The 25,216-nt window shown below is 38.6% G+C and overlaps 1 protein-coding gene across 1 annotated transcript in view; it reads right to left on the bottom strand.

Annotated features, from left to right (window-relative positions):
* DHX15 (DEAH-box helicase 15) overlaps positions 1-23,306 on the bottom strand; it is a gene marked incomplete at both ends in the record, with an annotated part of 50,108 nt that extends 26,802 nt beyond the window's left edge. The window contains 3 exons of the mRNA XM_080697015.1: positions 10,594-10,787; positions 15,618-16,053; positions 23,236-23,306. Coding sequence (XP_080553141.1) covers positions 10,594-10,787; positions 15,618-16,053; positions 23,236-23,306 — 701 coding nt within the window. The remainder of the gene's footprint in view (positions 1-10,593; positions 10,788-15,617; positions 16,054-23,235) is intronic.
* Between the last annotated feature and the right edge of the window lie 1,910 nt (positions 23,307-25,216).

Genomic DNA, 25,216 nt, shown 5'->3' with positions numbered 1-25,216 from the left:
AGACTGAAGTCATAATTACAGGCTGGCCAAGGAATAAAAAGGACACCACCACCAGACGCTAGGATAATCATGAAAGGATCTTTCTCCAGAACCTTCAGAAGGAACCAACACCGACAATACACCGATTTTGAACCTCTGGTCACTAGAACTATGAGATCATAAATTCCCATTAACTTTAAACCACTGAAACATGAAAAAAAAAGGGGGAGGGCCTGATGATTTCTATACTGCTCAATTTATGAAACCTGTTGCAAAAGAAAAGCAGAGGGAGGGAGGAAGGAACACAGAACACGAGAAAAGCAGAACAAGGTATTGGTGTTCCTAAAAAACATAGTCCTTTCAATTTACCTACATGAACTTTTTAACTAGTAATGAAATACTTATCCAGGCTAAAAGGCAAGTCATAGTCTTTAAGTTTTAAGAATAGATTAGTAAACAATAATGGCACAGGATAATCAAACTATATTTTACTAGGTGACCTAGTCACTTAAGTCATTATCACCCAGAGAACTAATTTGAAATTCAAAACTTGGGCTTTTCTCCCAATGTCCTTAATCACAAAGTTTGAAGGTTATGTACCACTCTGTGCTCTAACAAGTCTTAAGTTTAGGAAGAGCTAATCTAATTAAAACAAGGTAAGCAAGAGTCAGATTAAGGAAAGTAGGTGTCTAATGTAGCAATAGCATCCTTGGAGAGAAGTCAGAAATAATTCAGATTTCTAACCATAACTTTAATAATAAAATAAACAAAACCCAAGGCACTAAGTACTATCAAGCATTTTTTTTTGGGGGGGGGGTGGTACTGGGGTTCCTGGAAACCCCTCTACCTCCAGGCTACACTCCCAGACATCATTTTTTATACTTTTATTTGGAAGACAGCAAGGCTGACTTCGAACCTGCACGATCCTCCTGTCTCTGCCTCCCAAGCGTGGGGATAACAAGCGTGTGCCACCACACTTGCCTAGTATCAAGTACTTTTGCAAAGGGGACAAGTAGGCAGAAAAGAGTAACCACAAGCTAACTAATTCTCATCCCAGCCAGCTGACAATACCATTCAACTCACCAATTCTAAACAAAGCATAGAAAAATATTACATCCTTCAAATATCACAAGCTAAGGAGGATTCACATAAAGGTGAAAAATATCTAAAACAAAAACCATGCTGGGGGCAGTGGTGAACATCTGTAATACAGCCAAACGCCTATAGTAATATAACTTAAAAAGTGAAACAGAAACAGGAGGATTACAGGTTTCAGGCCAATCAAGACCCTGTTTCAAAATAAAAACAAAGAGACAGAGGTATAGCTTAATAGAATGACCCTGAATTCAATCTCTAGTACCAAAAAAAAAAAAAGGAAATTAAAAGTTTTTACAAACTACACACACACACACTTTTTCCTAACATTAATGAGTGTTAAGTACAAGTCAGCAAAGGGAGCAAAGGAAATGTTGAGAGAGGTTCACTGAATCCTCTTTTAATTTTATGAATCTCATCCCTGTCCCCCAAATATCCAAGCTGAGCAAAGGTGCTTAATATAAGAACACGACAGAATATATGGAATAACCACTGCGGGCAGGATATGATACAAAACTTGGACATCATTTTTAAAAATTAATTCAAAACTGCATCAAAATGCAGTTCTCTTCATTACCCAGAATATCTTCAAACCAAGAAATAAATGACAACCTAGCCAAAAATTCCAACTTTATATCCAAAGTGCTGGTTTTGTTAAAAGTGCCTATAGGTCAGTAGGAAACAGGCCAACCAGCCTAGAAAGATGAGCAAAGGATTATAAAAAGGTACAAAATTTCATCAACTGTGTAATACTGCACACTTTGTCAAATTTCTCTGAAACTGAGATGCATTTAAAAATAGCCACCTTATAAATTGCTGTCAACCAGGTAGGAATCCTCCTGAACAGACGAGAATAGCCAGTCTGATTTTAAAAAGATATACAAATAGCTAATGCTTTCTCATAAAGATGCTCAATTTCATACAAAAGAAATGCAAATTTAAACCATAAGGAGACTCCACTTTCACTCACAAGATTGACAAAGATTAAAGTTTTACAATGCCATGTCAGCAAAGGCAAGGAAACAGACATTCCTCTACTCATTCTTTATTGGTGGGAAGAGATAAAATCTTCATGGAGGGCAATCTGGCAAAAGCTGATAAAATTCAAGCACACTCTTAGACTCAACCAATTTCATTTTGAGAGGATTCACTTCACATATGTAAATGTGTGAAAAAATGTGCAAACATGGTTCTAAGAGCCATGGGACTGTTTCTAATAACAAAAACTCCAAATCTGAGTATCCATCAATAGATTGGATTAGTCAAATAAACTTGACTACAATGTAATATTGTTTTAGAACTTCCAAGGTAAAAGGTAAGGGAAAATCTTATGCTACAGTAGAAAAATGTGTCCAGAAAATCTTAGTTTGTGCTATTACCATTGTTTATCTGTTTGCCTAAATATAGGCTTTATTCTGTCATAAGCAAATATGCAAATAAATCACAACTGTATCCAAAGAACCTAAAACTTGACTGCATATCATCCAAAGAAATTCTTGAAATATGCTTCCATGGTTATGTATTACAAATGCCTGCCACTATTTAGAGTTACACTCTCCTTGTGTCCTAGGAAAACCTTAGCAAATACAGAAATTTACACAGCTATGAAATATGAGTATGAAGGAGAAACCAATGAAGTGATCATGGGCACAGGACCTTTCAAGACAAACCTGGCTAAGTGTTTTCCTATTAATGTCGAATCCTTAAATAGTTCGAATTTGCTAATGTTCCATTGGTAAAACTTAAATAACAGCATGAAAATGTTTAAACAAAACCATGCATTAAAAACACTTTGTACTCTAACTGCCTGGCACTTGGAAAGTATGCAGTAAAAAAGACTGCCCGACAACCCTGTTAACCTCAACTCCTTGGGATAAATTTTCCCCCTATAAAACATACTATAAGCTAGATGTAGTAACACAGTGCTCAAGTCCCAGTACTTGAAAGTTTGAGACAGGAGGATCTCTGGTTCAGAGCCAGCCTCAGCAATTTACCAAGACTTTCAGCAACCTATGAAGACCTTGTTTAAAATAAAAGGAAGGTCGCCTGGAGTGGAACTCGGGAGTGAAGAAGAGAAGAAAATGATAGTAATATATGTACATTTCTGTTTCCACCAAGTCAAGGAATTACATTTGACATGAAATAATAACCTACAAGTATAGAAAAGAGAACTTGTAAATAGTCCCCAAAGTTGTATGCTTTATAAAAACGTGGGGAAAAAAGCCATACACCAAAAATACATCAAATATGCAAAGCAATTTGAGATTAGAAGGGATCTGAAATTCTAGAATTCTGAAAACAATTATTTTGAATAGAGAAAAAGTTTAGATTCCACATTAAGAACTAAAATTCCATTTTAAGCCAGGTATGCTAGCAAACACCTATAATCCCAGTACTGGGAAGCTAAGACAAAAAGAAATATAGGTTTGAGTTCAAGTGTGAGATAATTTAGTGATACTCTATTCCAAAATAAAATAACAGAGCTGGAGATATACCTGGGAAGTAGAATGTCCCTGGGTTCAATCCCCCCCCCAAAAAAAAACAAAACCAAAAACCAAAAAAGATACTTACAAAATGATGTTGGCCAAACATTACAAACTAATCAACTTGAATATAAATGCTTCTATTGTGGGAAAAGCTTGCCTACAATAGCATCCCTACACAAACAAGTTTATGTATAATTTCTCTAGTATTCTAATGGATCAACACCTCTGAAACACACTATATTCAAAAGAAGTGATCATCCCTCAGTACCCAGGTTCCACCACCCCCATACAAATTCTGCCTTTGCACAAGTCTCTTAAGTAAAATAGCCTATTACATGAATCTTTCTGTATAATTTAAAATGACATTTACATTACTTATAACTGATACCTAAATGCAAGTTATATAATTATGCTACATTGTTTAAGGAATGAATCGAAAAATATGTGCATGTTCAGTCGAGATGCTAAATATTTTCTCTAATATTTTCAATCTGTAACTGGCTAAATCCATAGATACAAAACCCAGTTATGTAAGGCCAATTGCAGCTAGTCACTTGTTTTCCTTACCCCTTATCACCCCACCCCTTTTTAAGCCTTTAGCTAAAGAATACTTTCTGACTTTGTGACTGTAAGGCACAGAAGACTGGCAAAACTAAAACAGATCTTACTTACCAGAAACGGTATCAGAATCCAGAACTCTGGCACTAACAAGCCTCAACTTAGGATAGGATGAATTTGATTTCAAAATGATTTTAACAGGAAACTAAGTCCACTTTATTTTTACCTCAACCTGTAAGAATTACACGCTTACTGGGATGTATATAATGTTATATAAAGACAACTTTAAATAAACCTGATCCTCGTGAGCAATTTATGAAAACAGTTACTTAGTGAAACCCTCTGCAACTTAGTGAGACCCTGTTTCTAAATAAAGAATAAAAAATAGGACAGGGGGCATAGCGCAGAGGTCAAATGCCCCTGGGTTCCATCCCCAAGACATGCAAAAAAAAAAAAAAAAACAAACAAAAAAAAAAACAAAAAAAAAAACCCAACAACAAAAATTAATGTCTATGTCTGTATTCATAGCTTTATGAATAGGTCCCTCAATATGGCATGGTAAATTAACTCAAATTGTTAAATGATATTTTATTTCTATGGAAGAACAAGTATGTTTCATGTTAATGACTTAAAACAATTTATATCACAGCTTTCCGTGTTCAACATATAGGACACTACAGTAACTACTAGTTCATACTAGTAACTACTAGTCCAGCATTTCAACACTACATGTAACATCCCCTTTATTGATTATGTGTACAGGCTCAAGTTCAATCTGATATATTTATAGCAACAATGCTATACTGTAGAAATGTGAATCCCCAACACTCAGTAACACTATGTATAGACTGATATTTGTTACAATCAGTAGTGTGTGTAAATGGTCACTGCAGTATTTTTAATACCTTGGAATCTATAGTTTTAATGTTCTAAAAGGACTAACTAGGCAAAAAGGAAAACACTGAACCTCATTTGTAGTATGCACAGATTAGCTGAAATGCTTAAGAACAAATACCCAAACATAGTTTTATAATAGCAACAAGCTAAATTATACTGGACATCTCTTTCTAAAAGTCCAGAGTAAAAATAAATTGTCTAGCTTAAGTACTACCCTCAGATCAGAACAGTGTACACGTAACAGATGTTCAATAAATTAGTTTATAATTGGTCTTTAAAGTATACCACACCTGTTTTCACTTATCTCCAGCCCTAAAAGTATTTGGATTTATTCATTCCACAGTGACAAATAATGTCAAGGTTTAATTCAAGTTAACCCTCCTCAACTGCAATTCAATTATTGTGTTAAAGGGAACTTATTAAATTGCTTTTATAAGCCCTTTTCTAGTTGGATTAGCTGGTTAATAAAATCCAGTAATTTCTCAAGGTGGAAATCTACCACCACTAACAGCACCAACAAGAGTCAGTTCTGCTGACTGAAATGCTGCTGCTTAATCTGCGTGTCAGGAATTACTTTAAGATTTGCACATAAATCAACATATGTATTTCAGAACAACCCTAAGGTAATTATTGCCAACTCCCTCTTCCAAAAAAGCAGTAAGGCACGTGGAGGTTAATTAAGATAGCCAAGATTACACTACTAGGTGGCAAAGCTAGGAAGTAACTCAGGTTTCCTAGCTGACATCTGGAATCCACTGTGTTTTAGTTCTCATCTCTTAAATGTGAGGGTGCCTTGTCAGGTTTCCACTCTCAAATTTCTACGTAGTCTTTATGCAATTACTGCTTCAGTCTGTTGTTTCCAGGGTCACCAAAGAGTCTGCTATGGCAATGCCTAATAATCCTTGCAGCGTCAACCTTTAAGCTTCTGTATCACTGATCTCCTTACTGTAGCAGAATTTGTTAGGCTTGTATTTACTGAGTACTTTTGGATTCTATTTTATCTTCTTACCTATATTCTTTACCTTCTTGAGATTAAATTTCTTTGGCTGGTTTGTTCAAAACTTACCTCCCTCCTGTATTATAAGGGGCAGTTTATCACTGAAATCAAGACTCATTTCTCCCTGCCATTCAATTATAAATTTCAACTATGTCCTCTTGTCTTTACCTTTACTGGGTTCCATACTGCCTTACTGGGTGATAGAACACAGGGCATTCTACCGTCGAGCCCCACACCCCCAGCCCTATTTTTTAGTCTTTATTTTGAAACAGGGTCTCACTGAGTTGCAAAGGGCCTCACACTAAGTAGCTGAGGATGGCCGTGAACCCAGATCCTCCTGTCTCAGCCTCCCGAATGCTGGGATTACAAGCATGCACCACCATGCCCAGCCTTTACCTGGTTTTCTTGCAGGTACTCTCTAACTATATACCAGATTAATTTCTCAGGAAGGTATAGTCTTGCAAAACAAACAAACATATACTCTATTAGCTACATTTTTTGTTTAATAAACATTATACAAATTGGGTCTGTGGCCTGGTAAGAGTCCAAAAGTGAAATAAATCTGATCCCACAAAGTGAATTAGAAACAAAAGACCAATCATGTACACTCACTGTAGCCTGCCTTCACCAAAACAAGTTTTAACAAAGAGAAAAATGGCTTTCCATGAATAATTTATCCCTGTTACAAATGTTAAAGATTCGAATTCTACAATGTAGTTACAAATATAGGACCCTACTGCACCTTTAATTTTCTCAAATTAAAAAGTAATCTCACTCTGACAAGAGATGGAGATTGATGGCCACTTTGATCATTTATACTCAGGTACATAAACTAGTTCTTTTACATCTTAAAATTGATCTGGCACGAAAATGCTGACTCATACAAATATGAGACACTTAAAAGAATATACAGACTACAGAACATTCTCAAGTAGAAAGTTGTCTTTTTTTTCCCTTCAGGAAAATAAAGGCTGAAAAACCCTGATGTTCTGCCTGCCTAACAACGCTCACCAACTATCCCAAAATCCTTGTTCTGGGGATTACCTTCAACACTGGCCCTGAGTGAAATTCCAATATAACTCTTCCATAACTGATCTGAATCATCAAATTATTCTTTCATATATACCCCAATAATCTGTTTCAGACTCCTAATCTCAATTTAAAATTTTCTATGTTTTTATTGCTTCATGGGGACCAGAACCACTTATTTATTACTATACCTAGCACTGCCCAACAAATAAAATACTCAAACTAAATGTGCATTTTGTGAAAATATTCCTTCAACATCAAAATATCCAAATAACTTTGGAATAAATTAAAAAACCACACTTAAAAATAAGACTCCAGTTAACTACAAATTAACAACTCCAAAGATTTACTGACTAATCAAAAATATTCAACATCATATCCCAATGGTTGTTCTTTTTTAGCTACCTGTTTGACAGCAATAGGAAAATAAGTTGTAAAAAGAATGTTTCAGGAAAAAAAATATGTGGGGACAAGCAAATAGCAAAAATAAAGACTATTTAAGTAACTTGTCCCGAGACTGAGTAGCTAGTTAGCATCAACATTCCAGTAACAGTGTGCACTGACTCAGTTTAAAATATACTAAATAAGCAACAGTATTCTCAAACTGTAACTAAAGAGTCTTTTAAGCCAAAGCTTAAGAAGTTATTCCTCTTTACTACATTCTATACAATAGGTACACAAGCATTTTTTCCTATAGATGAACTTGGCTAACAGTTGTATGATTTATGCACTCTTCCTACACAATTAATTATATAACTGATCTTCAGTAAGTTAAAGCATTAGCAATTTCTTGAGGCTTGAGGGGTGGTGGAAATTAACCTAGGGACATTATATATCTGAGCTACAGCCCTAGACCTATCTTATTTTTTATTTTGAAACAAAGTCTCACTAGTTGCTGAGACTGGCCTCAAACTTGTGATCCTCCTGTCTCAGCCTCCCAAGTACTGAGATTATAGATAGCCAAGGTGCACTGCAACACTTTAGCTATTTCCATGAGTATGTGGTGATGAAAACTGAACCCAGAGACATTCTGTCTCTGATTGATTTACACCCCTAGGCCTTTGTATTTTTTTTTTTTTTTTTTAGAACCAGGTTGCTGATGGTCTTGCTAAGTTGCTGAGACTGGTCTTGAACTTGCGGCCCTCCCATCTCAGCCTCCCACGTACTGAGACCTAAGGTATGCATCATCATGCACAGCAGCTTTAGCTATTTTTGATTCTCATTATGTGAGTATACAAAATATACCTAGGAAATCATAACACACCATGCTCAATAAAGCATTCCTATCAGTTAAAAACTGTCACTAGCCCTCTTCCTATTAAATGGGAATTGCACTTGAAATTTTTAAATTTCCTTTTAAGATAACTTAGTTAAAAATAAATGCTTTTACTAATATCACCTAAAAAGAACACTAGCTCTTTAGCAGATTCTAGAGGGAATATCAATTATATTGATAACCTGTCCGGAAAAAGTATTTACTAGCCAGATGTGGTGGCATACACTCGTAATCCCAGCTCTTGGGAAACTAGACAGGAAAATACCAAGACTGACAGCAACATAGCAAGACTATTTAGATTATAACCTCTAGGAATTGCACCATAAGAAAATATGCCAAAATATTTTTACTTTGATCTATCAAATCTATTTACTTTTCACTCCTATTAATCGAACCCAAATCTTTCACATGCACACATCTCAAAGGCCAGTCTTCCTCTACTTCCTACTACATACACACAAAGAACACCAGTAGTGGTGTAGCTTTATCACAACTTAATTTTCTCTTTTGCTAATTATAATCAGGAAAAATTGAATCTACAATGTCACATATTCTAATAAATGTGTAAAATCTACCCTTTATTTTCAAGTCTTTGACATTATCTGCATTTTAAAGAAATATAAAGATGAGCTATGGTTTTATATATATATAAATAGACCTCATAAAGTCATAAAGATAAGCTGACTTAAGTATCTTCAAGTTCAGTTGCTAATAAATAAATATGCAAATATACTTACCAGCAGACACTTCCTTGCCAATATAACATTGTGTTCAATAGTCTAAAAAACCTCAGGAAATTACATCATGACAAATATTTGGTGGTGGTACTGGGAAATCAACCCAGGACCCCACAGATAACAGGTAAGCACTCTTACCAATAATGAACTACATCATCAGCCTTTTTAAAATTATGAGACAAAAGTATGGCAATGTTGCCCAAGCTGGCCTGGAACTTGTGATCCTCTTGCTTTAGCCTCCAGAGCAGCTAGGATTCTATCATGTACCACGGCACGACTTAAATACCAGCCAGGCACAATGCTGCACATCTGTATTCCCAGTACTTGAGAAGCTAAGACAGGAAGATTGTGGATCTAAGACAGTCTCAGCAACTTAGTGAGACTGTTCAAAATAAATGGGCTGGGTTGAAGCTGAAAGGTATAAAGCCCTTAGGTTCAATCTCCAGAATCACTTCCTAAAATTAGGCAACTTAAAAAGAAAGGCCAGGCGCAGTGGTGCACGCTTATAATCCCACCATTTAGGAAGCTGAGACGGGAGAATGGCAATTTGTGGACAACCTCAGCTACTACTAAGTGAGGCCCTTAGTAACTCAGTGAGACACTGTTTCAAAATAAAGAATAATAACAAAATAGGGCTGGGGGTGTAGCTCAGAGGTAGAATGCCCCTGGGTTCCACCCCAGTACTGCAAAAAAAAAAAAAAAAAAAAGTTAAGGAAAAAGCTAACATGGACACGTGTATGACAGCACTTAAAAAGAAACCAGAAACTGCACATGGTAGGGCATGCGTGTAATCCCAATATCTGAAAGGCTGAGATAGGGTTCACAGGTTCAAGGACAATCTCAGCATAGTAGCAGGGTCTCAGCAACCTAATGAGACCTGTTTCAAAACAAAAAATAAGCCAGGCATGGTGGCACAACCCTATAATCACAGTACTTGGAAGGCTCAAACAGGATCTCATGTTCAACATCAGCCTCAGCAACTTTGTGAGACTCTCAATAACCTAGCGAGACTCTAAAATCAAAAATAAAAAAGGACTGGGATATAGCTCAAAGGCAGAATGCCTCTGGGTTCAACCCCTTGAAACACCAAATGAATGAATGAATAAATGTAAAAAAGGGCTGGGGTACAGTTTAGAGGTAGAGTGCCCCTGGTTTCAATACACAGTACCAATAAAAAACAAAAGATCCCTCCTTTTAGCTTATTATATATGCATAGTAATAGCTGTAAAAACATATTAGTGTTAAGTCCCCTTGCCCCTAAATAAATTATATTCCATCCTATGTCATCCTCTCTAAAGTAAAACCTCAAAGAATGCCCACTAAAATCACACATCTTACTACAATTTCTACTAAACAGCTGTTATCCCATGAAAAAGAAGTCATACTAAAAAAAAAATCATGTGTCAAGTCAGGAGGCCTGTTTTGGACTATTCTATTCCAAATTAATGTATCTTGAGCCTCCACTAGCAAAGTTCCTTAATAGATTGCAGAAAAAACACAATCAGAAAAAGCATTCATTTTTAAAGATACAGTACTTACTTTAGAATGGTTTTTGCACTACTGCAGTCTTCAAATCGAATGGAATAACCAACTTCCTGGCCCAACATCACATCCATTTCATCAGCAACTCTCTGAGCCACACTCATTGCAGCCACTCTCCTGGGTTGGGTACAGGCAACTCCTCTCTTGGGTCCTGGTAGTGATCGCATGTACTCCACACACCACTGCGGAATCTATCAAATAATTTCATTTAAATTAATTCTGCTCTGCCTGCGTATCAACTGTATTTAACAAAAAGCACTACTTATTCCAATAATTTAAAACAAAATTCAATTAGGAAAATGACAAAGAGAATTATTTATGACTCAACTTATAATAACATGAGCTCTTTAAGTCATGAAGGGGTCGTGTATAATACCGCTATGACATAATTATACTCCGGAGCGGGCCAGGTCCACAAGGACTTTGCTCAGTTTACTCACCAGTATCAGCTGCCCCATGATTAACTACTTCTCTACCCAATGGGGGATAAAACCAAGTTAAAGCATTATCTGATTTTATAACAAGTGTAAAGTTTCCAAAAATATTCTAAGTGTAGCTTTGAAACTCTTAAATAGTGAGTTAAAAATGCAGGTAAAAGCAGAAATCATACTCTCATAGTTCAATTCAGCAATGGTCTGTAAGAAGCGAGGCACTAGCACCGAACTCTGGCACTTCTATCTTTCTCACGGGACTGGTATGCACAAAGGCACCCCTTAGGTGCTATCTTAAAAGCTAATTTTAGTAATTGCTAGTCTTAAACTCAGTATGACCTAGAGCAGCAGCACTCCACTCAAGAGCAGTCAAGGGGAAAGGAGAAAAGAAAATCTCAAACTCAAGCTGGTTGTCACGCTGACAATACAATTCTCCCTTCTTCCATTATCCAGACACTAATAGATTCTCTCATTTTATGGTTTTTCTCCCAGTCACTTAACTGGAAAAGAACTATGAGAGAAAATGTAGAGACCACTGCATTAAACAGGAACCAACTGCTACAAGGACATGATTTGTCTCCATCAAAGTTCCCAAAAGCCCATCAGACTCTAATGTTATAGGAAAACACGGGGTGGGAGTGCCTGCACAGTAACACCTGATGAAGAATACTGGTTACCCTGCTACTGCATTTTAGTTTGGTTACTTCTGCAATTTGGGGAAACTGTTGTCAGTTACATATATCTGAAAGGGGAGATGATTATGCTATTAATCTGAGAACATAATAATACATACCTTTATGGGGTTTTAAATGAATAAAAATACTAAACTAAACTAAGTGTCTTCCTGGTTCTGCAAATCAACAGACACATGATTATGTATTTTTCTCTTAAGACTGTATATATTTATGCTCATTACAGCAATCTTCTCCAAAAACAAAACATATAACTCATTAAGTAGTAGATTAAAGATACCTAAAATTAATTCAGAAGATTAAGGCAAGAATATTAATTTTTTTTAAATTCACCCCAGTGAAATGGAAAACTTAAGTCTCGTTTTTAAAATTTTGGTTAATTTAGAGGTCTCAAATTTTTAGGACTTCTTTATACTCTTAAAACAATCAAAAATGTCAAACAAGTAATCTTGGGGAACTCTACCTTCAAGCTACATCCCCGGCCCTATTTTATGCCTATTTTTTGAAACAGGGTCTCTCTAGGTTGATGAGAGTCTCACTATTTGCTGAGGCTGTCCTCAAACTTGTGATCCTCCTTGTCTCAGCCTCCCAAGTACTGCTATTACAGGTGTAATCTCACCATACCCAGTTTAAAAACCTGTTTGATGTTAACATACATTTTCTACTAAAAAAAAAAACAACTATACTTTAAAAAAAATTAGCTAATAACATTGTTTTATATTTTGTGAACCTAATGTCTGGCCTAACGGAAGACAGCTAAATTCTGTTTCTACAACTAATATATTGCAGTCTTTTGTTTGAAGTAAATGAAGAAATTCTTAGATTCTTGAAAAGGTTTCAGAACTTCCAAGGGTTCCTAGAACTACTAAGTTAATACATCTATTGATATTTCTAAAGAAATAAGATTAGGAAGGGAAGCAGGTCTTGAAAATATGTAGGCTACCAGTTGGTTCAATCCAGGCATCAGTGAGTCTATTCCTTCCTGTCAGTTTTCCCCCCTTCCAATTTAGGCCATCCTCCTAAAAACTGATCTTCACCCTCTGGCCTTCCTTTTTCATACTTCACTGAGTGGCTTTCTGTATTCTCTGAATTTCTGATAGTGCCTGCAATAGAACAGTATCAATCTAACTACCTTCCATCCCCGGACTAGCTGTCATTGAAGAATGAGTATTTTGTTGGTATCGCAGATTAAGTAAGTTCAAAGCGAAACCACTTCTCACCTTCCTTCAAGTACTTTAAATTCTTCTCAAGTCCTCTACTCAGTGACAGTTAAGATCCTGGCTCTAATCCATCCATCATTCTCACTATCCTTTATACAAATCAAACTTTTGTTACAACTTCCTACATGGCCTATAGTAGCCTCACTAGACTAATACTTTTGTAACAATCCCTGTTGCTCTTTGATCAAAAACCTCTGATGGTTTCCCTAGCTAAAGCAAGACATATTAAGTCTCACTGACACCCACCTCCAAGCTCACCTGCCTACCACCCACCCTTCACACACACTAGGCACTCCAGACCTAGTAGGCAGCGCTCTCCCTTCACTAACCTTGTGCCCTTGCTCCTGTCTCCCCTTGGGCTGAACTAGCTTTGGTTTCTCTTACATGTGTAGAATATGTGTACATCAAGTACAATGTACCATATCTTACTGTGGATCTAAGTTAAAGTCATTACTTGGATTTTATTTGGATGATTTCATTTTGTGAAAGAAACAGAGATAACCAAAAAATGGCTGACCACTATCAATGGTTTGAGTCAAAGTTTAACAGTATACCAACAAGCATTTACATGAAATTCACCTTTTATTTTGTGTGGTACTGGGGATGGAACCCAGAGACTTTTCTACCTCCGCGCTATACTCCCAGACCTATTTTACACTTTATTTGGAAACAGGGTCCTGCTAAGTTGCTGAAAGCCTCACTAAGTAGCCGAGACTGGCTTCGAACCTGTGCAATCCTCTTGTCTCAGCCTCCCAAGCGCTGGAATAACAAGCTTGCGCCACAATGCCCAGCAAAATTCGCCTTTTAAACTGTTTAATTTCCCCTCAAATCCCCAATTCTCTGCAATCATAAGTATTCATGTATCTCAAGTATTGTCTGAGAGTCAAAGGCAATCCAAATAATCATGTTTCTTGTATTGAGTAAATCAGATTTAATACACATATTGCTAATAAACATTTCTCTGACATAAGGCTGACCACACCAGACCACAAAATAAACTCTGGTTAGAGGCAAAGGGACAAAGTTTTGAACACTAAGCCATCCGCCTTCAGAAACTAGGCAACCCAGGACAACCCAGTAAACCCAAGCTTTCTCATAAATCTAAGCTTCACCTTGCTCATCTGTAAAGTGAAATTACCTTCTCAGCAGGATTATATAAAAATTTAAGCTAACATATATAAGGTGCATAGTGCCTAGTTAGTTATTGGGAGATGTTGATACTCTACAAATTGGCAAAATATTTGATATACTTAAAATACTGTGACATCAACCCATTTGCCCCTTATCCCAACCGGAGAACACCTATAAAAATCTAAATATAATATCTAACATATAATAAATATGGCTTATGTTATTGATTATATAATATCAACTAGCACGACAAGCTCTAAATTATTATATACAACTTTTAATGTGCTAGGGCCAATTTCGTTGTAAAATCCGCAGAAGTGAAAACTTGGAACTTCAAGTTACATCATTTTACATACTTTTAAAGTTTATAAAGTTAAAAAAATCCCAGTTTCTATTCCTAACATTAACACTATTTCCTCTCCCTTAAAAAGAAAAATAGTATTAAAGCTCAATTTGTAATTAAAAACTTCCTATTTAGTTGCTTTCAAACTGTACCCATGAAATACTCAAATTACACATATAACACTAAAGGGAAAATTATATATGCAGTATACTCAGTTATAAATATGTATCATAGTATATTAATATGGAAACTAAACCAGTTGGCAACTTAAGATAATTATCTCTACATTTTAAGACAGGCCTTTTTTTGTGGTACTGGGGATGGAACCCAAGGGCATTCTACCTCCAAGCTATGCGCCACCCTATTTATTTATTTTTTAACAAATATCATTTTTCATCTACCAATACTTTTTAATTCCAGTTCAGTAGTGCAATCTGTATGTTTGCCACACGTGCTATGAAAGGGTAACTTGACAGGCTTGCTATCTATGGGAAAGGAAAGGTTATTTGACTATAACTACAAATGATATCCTGATGCAACTATTTCTACTTCCACAAATATACTTGCCCAAGAAAAACCACTAGAAACAATCAGGATGTCTGTCTATAGAAGCCTTCTAAATAATGGCTCATCTATATTTGAAAAATATTCTAGATGTCTCACTAATGATAAACAGTAACAGTGTTTAGCTCTGTGTACATGAAGGAGACTAGAAAGGTGGAAGTCATGGGTGAAGACTTCACAATATGCCTTTCAGCACTGTTAAAAAGGTCAACAACTATTATAGTCAAATAACTAAAATTAAATATTACAATAGGTATAATTTAAAAATTAACTTCAAACATTAATATAAAAGAGCAAATAATCATAAAAATCAAAAACCACTCCAATAGTTTAGAATCCTCTACCCAAACAATGGAAAAGAAACGGTGTCTCCTAATCAGTACTGCTCCAGAGATCACCACCATATTTAAGGCAATAAACCTGGAAAAGATAGCATTACCACTCTCTTACTTACTCTATGCATATACGTACGCCCTATACGATTCCCAGTCACTAAAAGTATGTTAAACATCAAAGTTGCTAGTCACCCAAGATTTTCTGAAAGGCAGACACAAAATGGGAATGACCTCCAGGATCAAATAAGCAACACTGGTAAGGATAAAAATTAGTAAAGTAAGTACTATGCTATACAATAACTTACCTGTGTTGTTTTACCAGATCCGGTCTCACCAACCAGTACAAATGACTGATGTCTAACCAGAATATCTGTAAACCTATCCTTGTACTCCCAAACAGGGAGCTGAAGCCTTTTCTTTAAAATATCATAGTATCGAGGTGTATGGGGTAAATTGGTGAATGGGTTAATGCACTGTGGAAGTGATGTGTGCCCTGCATGTCCGGTGTGTGTTGAATGAGCAGAATGTGTCGAATGTGCTGAATGAGCCGAGTGGGTTGAGTGAGCTGAATGGGAAGCTTTTAAAGGTGGTAATCCAGCACTGATGAGCATAGCATTAGTCGAAGCTCTCAATTCCTTCTCTTTTTCCTTCTCTCTCTCCCGCTCTCTATCTCCTCTATCACGTTCCCGGTCTCGATCTTTAGACCGATCTTCACGATCGCGGTCACGATCTCGTTCTTTCCTAGAAATAAAAATAATTTTAAATTTAGAGTCTGGTTTTTATACAAAATGTTCATGGCAGTACTACAGTCACAAGAGCATAAATGCCCACTAACTGAACGAAAAATATAAACCTCAATGGATTACATAATTATGAGAAACAATCACCGAGGATCCCCATGCTTATAAACATCTTTCTCTTCCTGAATGGGGCCTCAAATTCTCTTTCCAAACTTTAACATAAGGTGAAGTAACATTAAGAACTGAGTCTCACTGAGCATACTAGCACACACCTGTAATCCCAGGATTTGAGAGACTGAGACATGAGGATCACAGGTTCAAAGCCAGCCTCAGCATCTTAGCCAGAACCTGCCCCCACCCCACAAAACAGAAAGGACTGGGAATGTAGCTCAGTGGTAAATGACCCAGAGCTCAATCCCCAGCGCCACAAAAGAAGAAAAAGAAATAAAGAATCAAGCCTCCAGTAAAATCCCTTCCTATTTTTTCTGTAGAAGTCAAGACTGAGTGAGGATGGAGAGGGAAAAAGCCAAATTAGGCAAAACGAGACTGTATCATAATCTTTCCCAGATTCGCCTTCAAGCTGCACTTGTAATGCCAAATGAAAAAAAAAAAAAGGTTACAGCATTGCAAATACAAATATGAATTAAATGATTGTGGGTAAGTTTGTCTTCATAATTTCCAATGCTCTCAATTTTGTTCAGTAAGCATGTATTGCTTTGTAAAAAAAAACCTTCAAACTAAAAACAACACTTTTATTCCTATTTTCACTGTCTATTCTTGCATTTAGCCTAAAAGCAATACCAAGACTGGAAGTACACTGTAAGCCCATGTAGCTTGATGAATCATAAAATTGAATTTAGCCAAATTAAAAAATAAGCTTTACCCAAGTGTGGCTGGCATTTCCTGTAATCCCCATACTTGAGAGGCTGAGGGGGGGGGGGCGGCGCTAGCAGGTTAAAGGACAGACTCCGCAACTAAGCCTGTTTCAAAATAAAAAGTTAAAGCCTGGAGATGTTGCTCTGAGGCAGAATGCCCCTCCCAGGCTCTCCTCTAGAAACAAAAAACAAAACAAAAAAATGTGAATGCCCCTAACATAGCCTCAAAAAAAAAAAAAAAAAAGGGAGAAAACTTTCACTAATTCTTGAAAAGTGTTAAAATTATGCAGTTAGGCACTTAAACTTAGGCCAGTTTATGTAATTAACTTACATCTACTTCTAGTTACAAGAGACAGTCCTTATACAGTGCTAATTTTAAATCTATACTAGGAAACCTGACAAGTAGTATCACTAAGGGCTAAATCTGAAGTTGGCCTCTGAGGGCCTGGTGGTAGCCAAAAAAAAAAAAAAGATCTATGTTCATTCATTCTACTGTTCTGCTTTCCATCAGACCAACTCCTAAAGCGCAAAACAAAACAAACAAACAAAAAAAAAAAACCTGCCACAAAGTATTGGGACTCGGATTTAAAATAATGAGCCAACTGGGAGTTATGACATTAGCTCCTAAATGTGTCACTGCTCCATGAAAAAAGCACAAATTTCCTGTGCCCAAAGTATCAGTAGCAGAGGAGGAAAGAGCATTCATTCTCCTTAAAGGAGTTTATCAACTAGGCAACAGTAACTCCCCTTGGCAAACAACAGCTAAGATAGAGTTAGCACTGAGTTAGAATGGTTCAATCACAGAAATTACACCTGACCAATTACACCTGATCCTGTACTTAAAGTATGCAATTCTATTTCATACAAAGTTACTTAAAGGGGAGAAAAATCTTACTTTGTGCATGTGACTTCCCCTCCTTTCATCCCAATGTTAACCTACTACAGAATTACAGGGCATATAAACTAAAATTAAAGAAGCCTCTCACCCCAAGCCAAAAGAAATAAAAGAAAAGCCAACAAATAACTTAAAAACATAAAACAGTCTCACAACTCAAAATTCTGAGAGTCCTGAGCTATTAACTATCTACTTACCCGGGTGTGATAGCACACACCTGTAATCCCAGCATTCTGGAGGCTGAGACTGGAGGATCGCGGTTCGCGGACAGCCTCAACTACTTAGTGAGGCCCTCTGCAACTCAGACCCGGTTTCAAAATAAGAAATAGGGCAGGAATGTAGCTTGGGGTCGAGTGACACTGGGTTCCATCTCCAGACCCGCAAAAAATAACAAAAAACCCTATCTACTTTTTTTGGCTTCTCTTTCTGCCTGGTCTCAGGTGCTTATTCATTAAATAAGCAATTATATTGCCCAAAATGTGAATGGAGAATAGTTTATAACAAGGTACATAGAAATATGACCAGCAGGGTAAGAAGCACTGTGATCACAAATGGTTCAAAGACTAAACATCCTAAAGAAAATGGTACACAAAGCTAGAGAGAAACTATTAAAAAAAAAAATCCGGTCTAAATAAAAAGGATTCACGTTTCTAGTACTCATACCATAGGGGTGGCATGGGGGGGGGGGTTTAATGAACTATTGTACTTTCAACATAGTACCAGGCACTAAAGTCCTAACCTTTCAAGAAGTATAAAATTTGGGGGAGGGAATGATAAATATGTATAACATACTGCCATACTGCTTTGCTCTGTAAAATAAAACCCACACTAACATTGTTTTTTAGGAAATTTTTTCTTCATCCACAAACTTATTACCAAAAAATAAAAAAGAAAGAAAGAAAGAAAGAAAGAAAGAAAGAAAGAAAGAAAGAAAGACAGACAACCTACAGCACAGGAAGCAAAGAAAACATTCTGCAGACACAAAGATTGGCTGCTAGCCATGTGTGGTGGGGCAAGCCTGTAAGCCCAACATTTAGGAGGTTGAGAATGGAGCATTACAGGGTCAAGGACAGCCTCAGCAAGAAGTGAGAGTTTCATCTAGCAGAATTTTGTTTGGGGTGTAACTTGGAAGTAGAATGTCCCTGGGTTCAATCCCCAGAACAGCACATGTCCACAAAGAGAGAGAGATTAGTTAGCTACTGACCATGAAATTGACATGAATGTAGTGTAAAAGGAAATGGGGGATGGAGATCACAAGTTGCATTAATCACACGCAAGAGATTAAAGCCTGATTTACTAATCTGAAAAATGGAAACTAATAAAATAGTATCTTAGACTGAAATAAGAAAGCATCAGGGAAGATGTAGAAAACTCAGTTAATCACCTAGAAATGTTGTCTATGGTTTAAACTATTTTCAAGGGAAGAGGAAAGGTCTGTTACGTGGAGCCTCAAACCCTCTGCTTCCTATGCACAGAGTTACACACATTCAAGGTTTCTTTCTCCCCCCCCCCTTTTTTTTTGGTGGTACTGGGGTTCCTGGAAGCCCTTCTACCTCCAGGCTACACTCCCAGACCTACTTTATATACCTTTTTATTTGGAAACAGGGTCTCTTAAGCCAGCACAGCTGGCTTCGAACCTGCGCAATCCTCCTGTCTCCGCCTCCCAAGCACAGGGATTACAAGCGTGCGCCACCATGCTGGGCTCAAGGTTTCTTTTTTAAACAGGTACGTGTATAATAAGAGTTTTTTCTGTAATGATTGAGATATAAATCCCCCCCCCAAAAAAATCCATCAAAAGAGTGCTTTAAAAGCTGGGCGTGGGAGGCTGAGACTGGAGGATCTCGGCCAGCCTCAGCTACTTAGTGAGGCCCTTTGCAACTCAGTGAGACTGGGTTTCAAAATAAAGAATAGAAAATAGGGCAGGGGGTGTAGCTCAGAGGTCGAATGCCCTGAGTTCCATCCCCAGAGCAGCCAAAAAAAAAAAAAAAAAAAAAAAAAGAAAAAGAAAAAGAGTGCTTTAAGTTGCACTAAGTCACACCCCTTTTTTTCTAGCAATCTTACTTCCAGAACTTCTAAGCAATTAAGTAGGCAATTATATGTAGAATGTTCATCATAGTTTTCATCTATAAAATAATGACAACTGGGAAACTCCCCCAACACCAATAAACAAGGTATCAGTTATGACACATCTTTACAACTAGAGTACTATGCAGCCAACAAAAAGACAACATTGTTAATGACATTTGAGTGGAAACTACCAATACACATGATGCAACTGATAGGAGCACTATAGCTTTCATTTGTGCAGGAGAACTCAGAGATGGTAAAAATTGTTATCACAAAATGTTCTTCAAAGTTGGGTAGGAAGATTTCGGGGAATTCATTCCCTTTTCTTTATACTTTTTTGTATGGGTATTTCTGTGTTCTACTACAGCAAGTTACTTAACCTCACTAACCATATAGGATTGCAGTCAAAATGTGCTTATACATATAAAGCATCTATAATATGGGGTACACAGTATGTATTCTACAAGTATTAATGTACTTTTTAAAATAAACAGTAAAGGCCGGGTGTACGCTTGTAATCCCCGCCGCTTGGGAGGTTGAGACTGGAAGATGGCACAGGTTCAAAGCCAGCCTCAGCTACTTAGTGAGGCTCTCAGCAACTTAGTGAGACCCTGCTTCCAAATAAAATATTAAAAAATTGGTCTGGGAGTATAGCCCAAAGGTAGAACGCCTCTGAGTTCCACCCCCAGTACCACCAAAAATAAATAAATAAATAAATAAATAATAAAAATCAGAAGTCAGGCATGGTGACACATGCTTGTAATCCCAGTTGGGATTACTTGGGAGGTTGAGATAGTAGGATGACAGGTAAAACAGCCAGCCTCAGCTACTCAATGAGACCTTCGGTAACTTATAGTGAGACCCTGTTTCAATTAAAAAAAAAAAAAAAAAAAGGACTGGGTACAGTGTAGCTCAGAAGTAGAATGCCCCTGGGCTCAATTCCCAGTACTGGGAAAACAAACAAACAAACAAACAAACAAAAAAACTTTGTCAGGAAGTAATGTTAAAAAAAAAATCAACATCAGAATGAAATAAAGTCCCTTCATCATGAGAAAGAAAAATGTCCCTATCTCCAAAGGTTTTTCCGTATTTCACTGTAAGTTGTCTTTTTGTTTAACTTTTATTGAAGATTTTGTGCATTTATGGAAAAATTAAGGAGGCAGTATGTAATAGACCTGTAACTTCTCCATCTAACTCCTAAACTAAAACAAATAAACCCTTAGACAGCTTTGGAGCATGAATCTGGGTGAAAACTCCCACTGATCTACTATCCCTTCTTAGTATATGAGAAATGAGACATTCTGACAGCTGAGTTCAAAAACTGAGTTGCCTATGTTATCAATACAAATACTTAGCTAAAAACAAACCAAACGAATAGATCTCAACAGAAAACAAATTACTTAAAATTATCAGGTGGGGGAGGAGCCTTAAGCACTAACAAAAATTGTGAGGTTACTGCTTAAAAACAAAACAATAACAACAACAACAAAAAACACAGTCCTGAGACATAGCACTGAAAGGACAGGAAAATTAGTATAAAACTACCTCCAGAACTTGAGCAGTATTTCACAAATGAACTCTCCTTTACTTAAAGGCAAGTATCAAGTAATAACCAAGGAAATCATGAAACTACCTTCACAGACCCAGTTGATTTTTACCAAGGGTATCTGTTTTGCAAGAGAAAAACTGCAGGTAGGTATCTTGGGACCACTAATCCAAGGAAAACATTTTAAATGGTATACATATACCAAGGCGTGAATTATTTCTATTTTAGAATACTTTGAGCTAATCTGACCTCTTAAGAGAAACATCAGTTGCATCTCAGCCAAATTTCTTTTTGCTTCACAGGAATCAGGAACCAAGCGTTCCCTATGTTACCAACCTATTGTAAATGTCATTAAAATGGGCTATAATAACTCTTTATCAGGTTGTGCCAAGGAGTGAAATTTCAAAGAGCAGGGTTCAAGATTCTATTATAAACTGTGTAAACTTGCACAAGCCACCTTAATTCTCATCGTGAGTAGAGCTGATTATACTCTTGAAAGTTATTTCCAGCTCTAAGGATCTGTGACAGAGAACTCAAATACGCTAACATTTTTGGGTTTAGTTTTGGAGGGCAGCCTAAGAGTCTGTCTTGTGATGATGCTATATTACAGTGTCTAACGTAAGATCTTAATAAACTTACAAAATTAAAATGTGACAAATCTGCTTTCAAAATCCAACGCATACAAGGCATGAAAAAGTACATCCTATCTTGGTTTATACTCCATACTGATACTAAACAGAGGACCTAAAATCAGTCCCAAAAGAAAACTTTAGGTGAACAAAAGCTATATAGATGACATTGATTCTGGGTCACAAGCACACAATAAAGTAATGAAATCTTACAAGTATTTGGGTATTCTGACTTTTGTGGGCCTATTTTTTTTCTTTTTGCCTTAATTATTCAAAACGAGATCTGTACTTCAGGGGGTGAAAACATACACCGCACAAGAAATGATTGGTAGAATTACTTGTTAAATTCGTCTCTAGCTTTAAGGAAAGTTCATGAAAAAAGGAATCTGAAAACACCATGGATCTGTGTATTTCTCAACCTCCACATGAGCGGCAGTTTGCCATCAATATTTAAAACCACTTTCTAAGAAGTGATCTCCGTCTTTCAAAAGCTACTTGTCGGGGGGAGGAGAGAAAACGACAGAAAATAACTTGGGGCGGGAGGGGGAGTAGGTCTTCCCGACTCCTACCCCGAGGATGCTCGGTAACCCAGTTACAACCAAAGCGGGAAATAAAGGAGATGGCGGGAGGCGGCGGCGGCGAGCGGAAGTTTGCCTCCGACCGACTTTGAAGTGTTTGAATGGACCGAGGCACGCACGCTCTCCCGCCAAACCCCAAACTCCGCCGCCCACGGCACGGGCCGCGCCGCCATCAGGTAGACCCCACGCTCCGCATCCTCCCGCGGCCTTGAGCGCCCCTTCCCCGGGCCCCGCACTCCGGCCGCTCGCCTCCCGCCCGCGCCGCCGCCTCGCGTACCCCGCGCCCCAGTGGCCATCCGCCCTCCCCCGAGCCCGAGGCCCCCGCCCGGGAGCCTCTCCCCGAGGCCCGCGCCTCTCCCCGCTGCGGCCCCGGTGCGGCCCCGGCCCGGCCGGCGAGGCGGCGCCCTCCAGGCCTCCACAGGCCGCGCCGCCCGCGCACCGCGGCCTCGCCACATGCCCGCGCCCTTGCCGGCGCGAGCGGGCGCCAGGCCTCCCCGGGGCCGGGAGACAAAGGCCCGGGGCCTCGGGCCCGCTCCGATCCCGCCCGCACCCAACAAAGCCCGAGCCGCCGCCTCGCGCCCGGCCTGGCTTACCCATCGGTCCCCGCACGCTTCTTGCCGGAGGGGTAATCCTCCCCCAGGTCCAGCCGGTGCCGCTTGGACATCCTCGCAGTCTTCGAGCGGGCGGCGAAAAGGACGGGAAAAGAGAGAAGCCGGCGGCTGTGTCGGCACAATCGAGGGCAGCCACTGAACTCTCGGGGACCCCCACCCCTCCCGCCACAACAGCCCACACCGTGCGGCCGGAACCAGGAGCTAAAATGGCGGCGGCGACGAGGGCTGGGCCTGCGCGCGCGCTTCCGCAGCGTGCGTGCTGTACGTGCCTGCGTCGTGCGCGCGCGCGCCGTCCGGAGGCGGGAACTGAGGTGCCGCCCGACGCCGGATTGGTCCGGCCCCTCTTTGCCCCGCCCACCTCCTCCCTCGTTCGGGAGCTTGGAGCCAGTCGGAGCCGCTGCTGGGTTCGGGAAGCGCCTTAAAGCGGCCAGGCTTCATTTTAGCCTCGCCCTGCCCCTCTGACTGGGGAAACTGATAAAGTATGTTTCTAGTTGGGAAACCCTGTCAGTGCGTGTTACCCTGGCTTTAGAGAAGTCTTTGAGACCCAGAAAGGTTGAGAAACCGAAGAAGATCGATATATATATATATAAACTAAGTAAATAAGAGAGTCAGTATTGAAACAACTATTTAGTAACTCCAGTCCTAGAACTTGCATTAATGCACCAGGCACCCAAATGCAGTGAGAAAACGGAGGTGAGAGACTGTTAAGACTTGTCATGATCCAATTTGCACTTTTTTTTTTTAACCCAGCACGGACAAACTGTTCCTTAAGCTGTAGATGTTTTTAGTGGACACGGTACAGAAAATTGGCAAGAAAGGCCATAGTTATCTTTATTTTTTCGATGTGTCTGTGCGCTATCACATACGCCTGTATTTTTAGTCTTAAGAGTAGCCCTCTAAAGTACTTTATAGGAGTGACCGCTAAGGCTAAGTTAGATCAAGAAATCATACAGCCATGCTGGGCCCACACCTGTAATCACAGTATTTATTTAGGAGGCTGAGACAGGAGAGTCGCACGCAGATTCGCGTAGAAACTTAGCAAGACACTGTTTTCAAAGTAAAAATAAAATGGGACTGGGGGGAGGGATAGGCCAGAAGTGGAGCTCCCCTGGGTTCAAATCACAGTACCACAAAGGAAAAACAAAGAGACAGAGAAAAAGAAATAGCTCAGCCATAGGGCTTCACCTAAAGAAATAGTGAATTGATGGCACAAGACGACCCTTATGACTGATGAATATCTCCTCCTAGAAACTATCTGCTTGCTCAATAGTTTTCCTTTCCACAAGAAATGCATAATAAGCCGTACATGATGGTGCACGCTTGTAATCCCAGCATTCGGGAGGCTGAGACCGGAGGATCGCGGTTCGCTGGCAGCCTCAGCTACTTAGTGAGGCCGTCCGCAACTTCGTAAGACCATGTTTCAAAATGAATTAAAAAAATAGGGCAGGAGTGTAGCTCGGAGGTCGAATGCCCCTGGGTTCCATCCCCAGACCCGCAAAAAAAAAAAAAAAAAAAAAAAAGGGAATGAAAAGCCTGAGTAAAAGATCTATAGATCAACCCAAAAAGGACAATCTATCTGTCTTTAATTGTTATTTTTTGAAGTGGTGGGGATCCAACCTAGAGCCTTGTGCATGCTGAGCAGGCACTGTGCCACTGAACTACATCCCTAGTCCACAACTTGCCTTTCATGCAGTGGATGTTTGGCTGCTACTCTGAAGAGCAAACTTTAGTTCTGAGAATTCTCAGAACTGCAGTAAAATTAAATACAACCCAAATGTTACAACGATAAAGAAAACCCTCAGATTTTCACAAATCCACATCCCAAAGTCAGCACAATGAGAAGTGAATTTCCCTTTTTAAAATATACATACAGCTCATAAAATAAATAATTTTCCACTTTAAATGTACATTAACAATATACTGGCTTGTATCAGAGATCATGATGTATAATCACTAAATTGTA

This window comes from Muscardinus avellanarius, assembly GCF_963383645.1.
Source record: "Muscardinus avellanarius genome assembly, chromosome: 6".
NCBI classification, from domain to species: Eukaryota; Metazoa; Chordata; class Mammalia; order Rodentia; family Gliridae; genus Muscardinus; species Muscardinus avellanarius.
The sequence above is the reverse complement of the archived record's forward strand: the minus strand, read 5'-3'. Positions and strand labels throughout refer to the sequence as shown.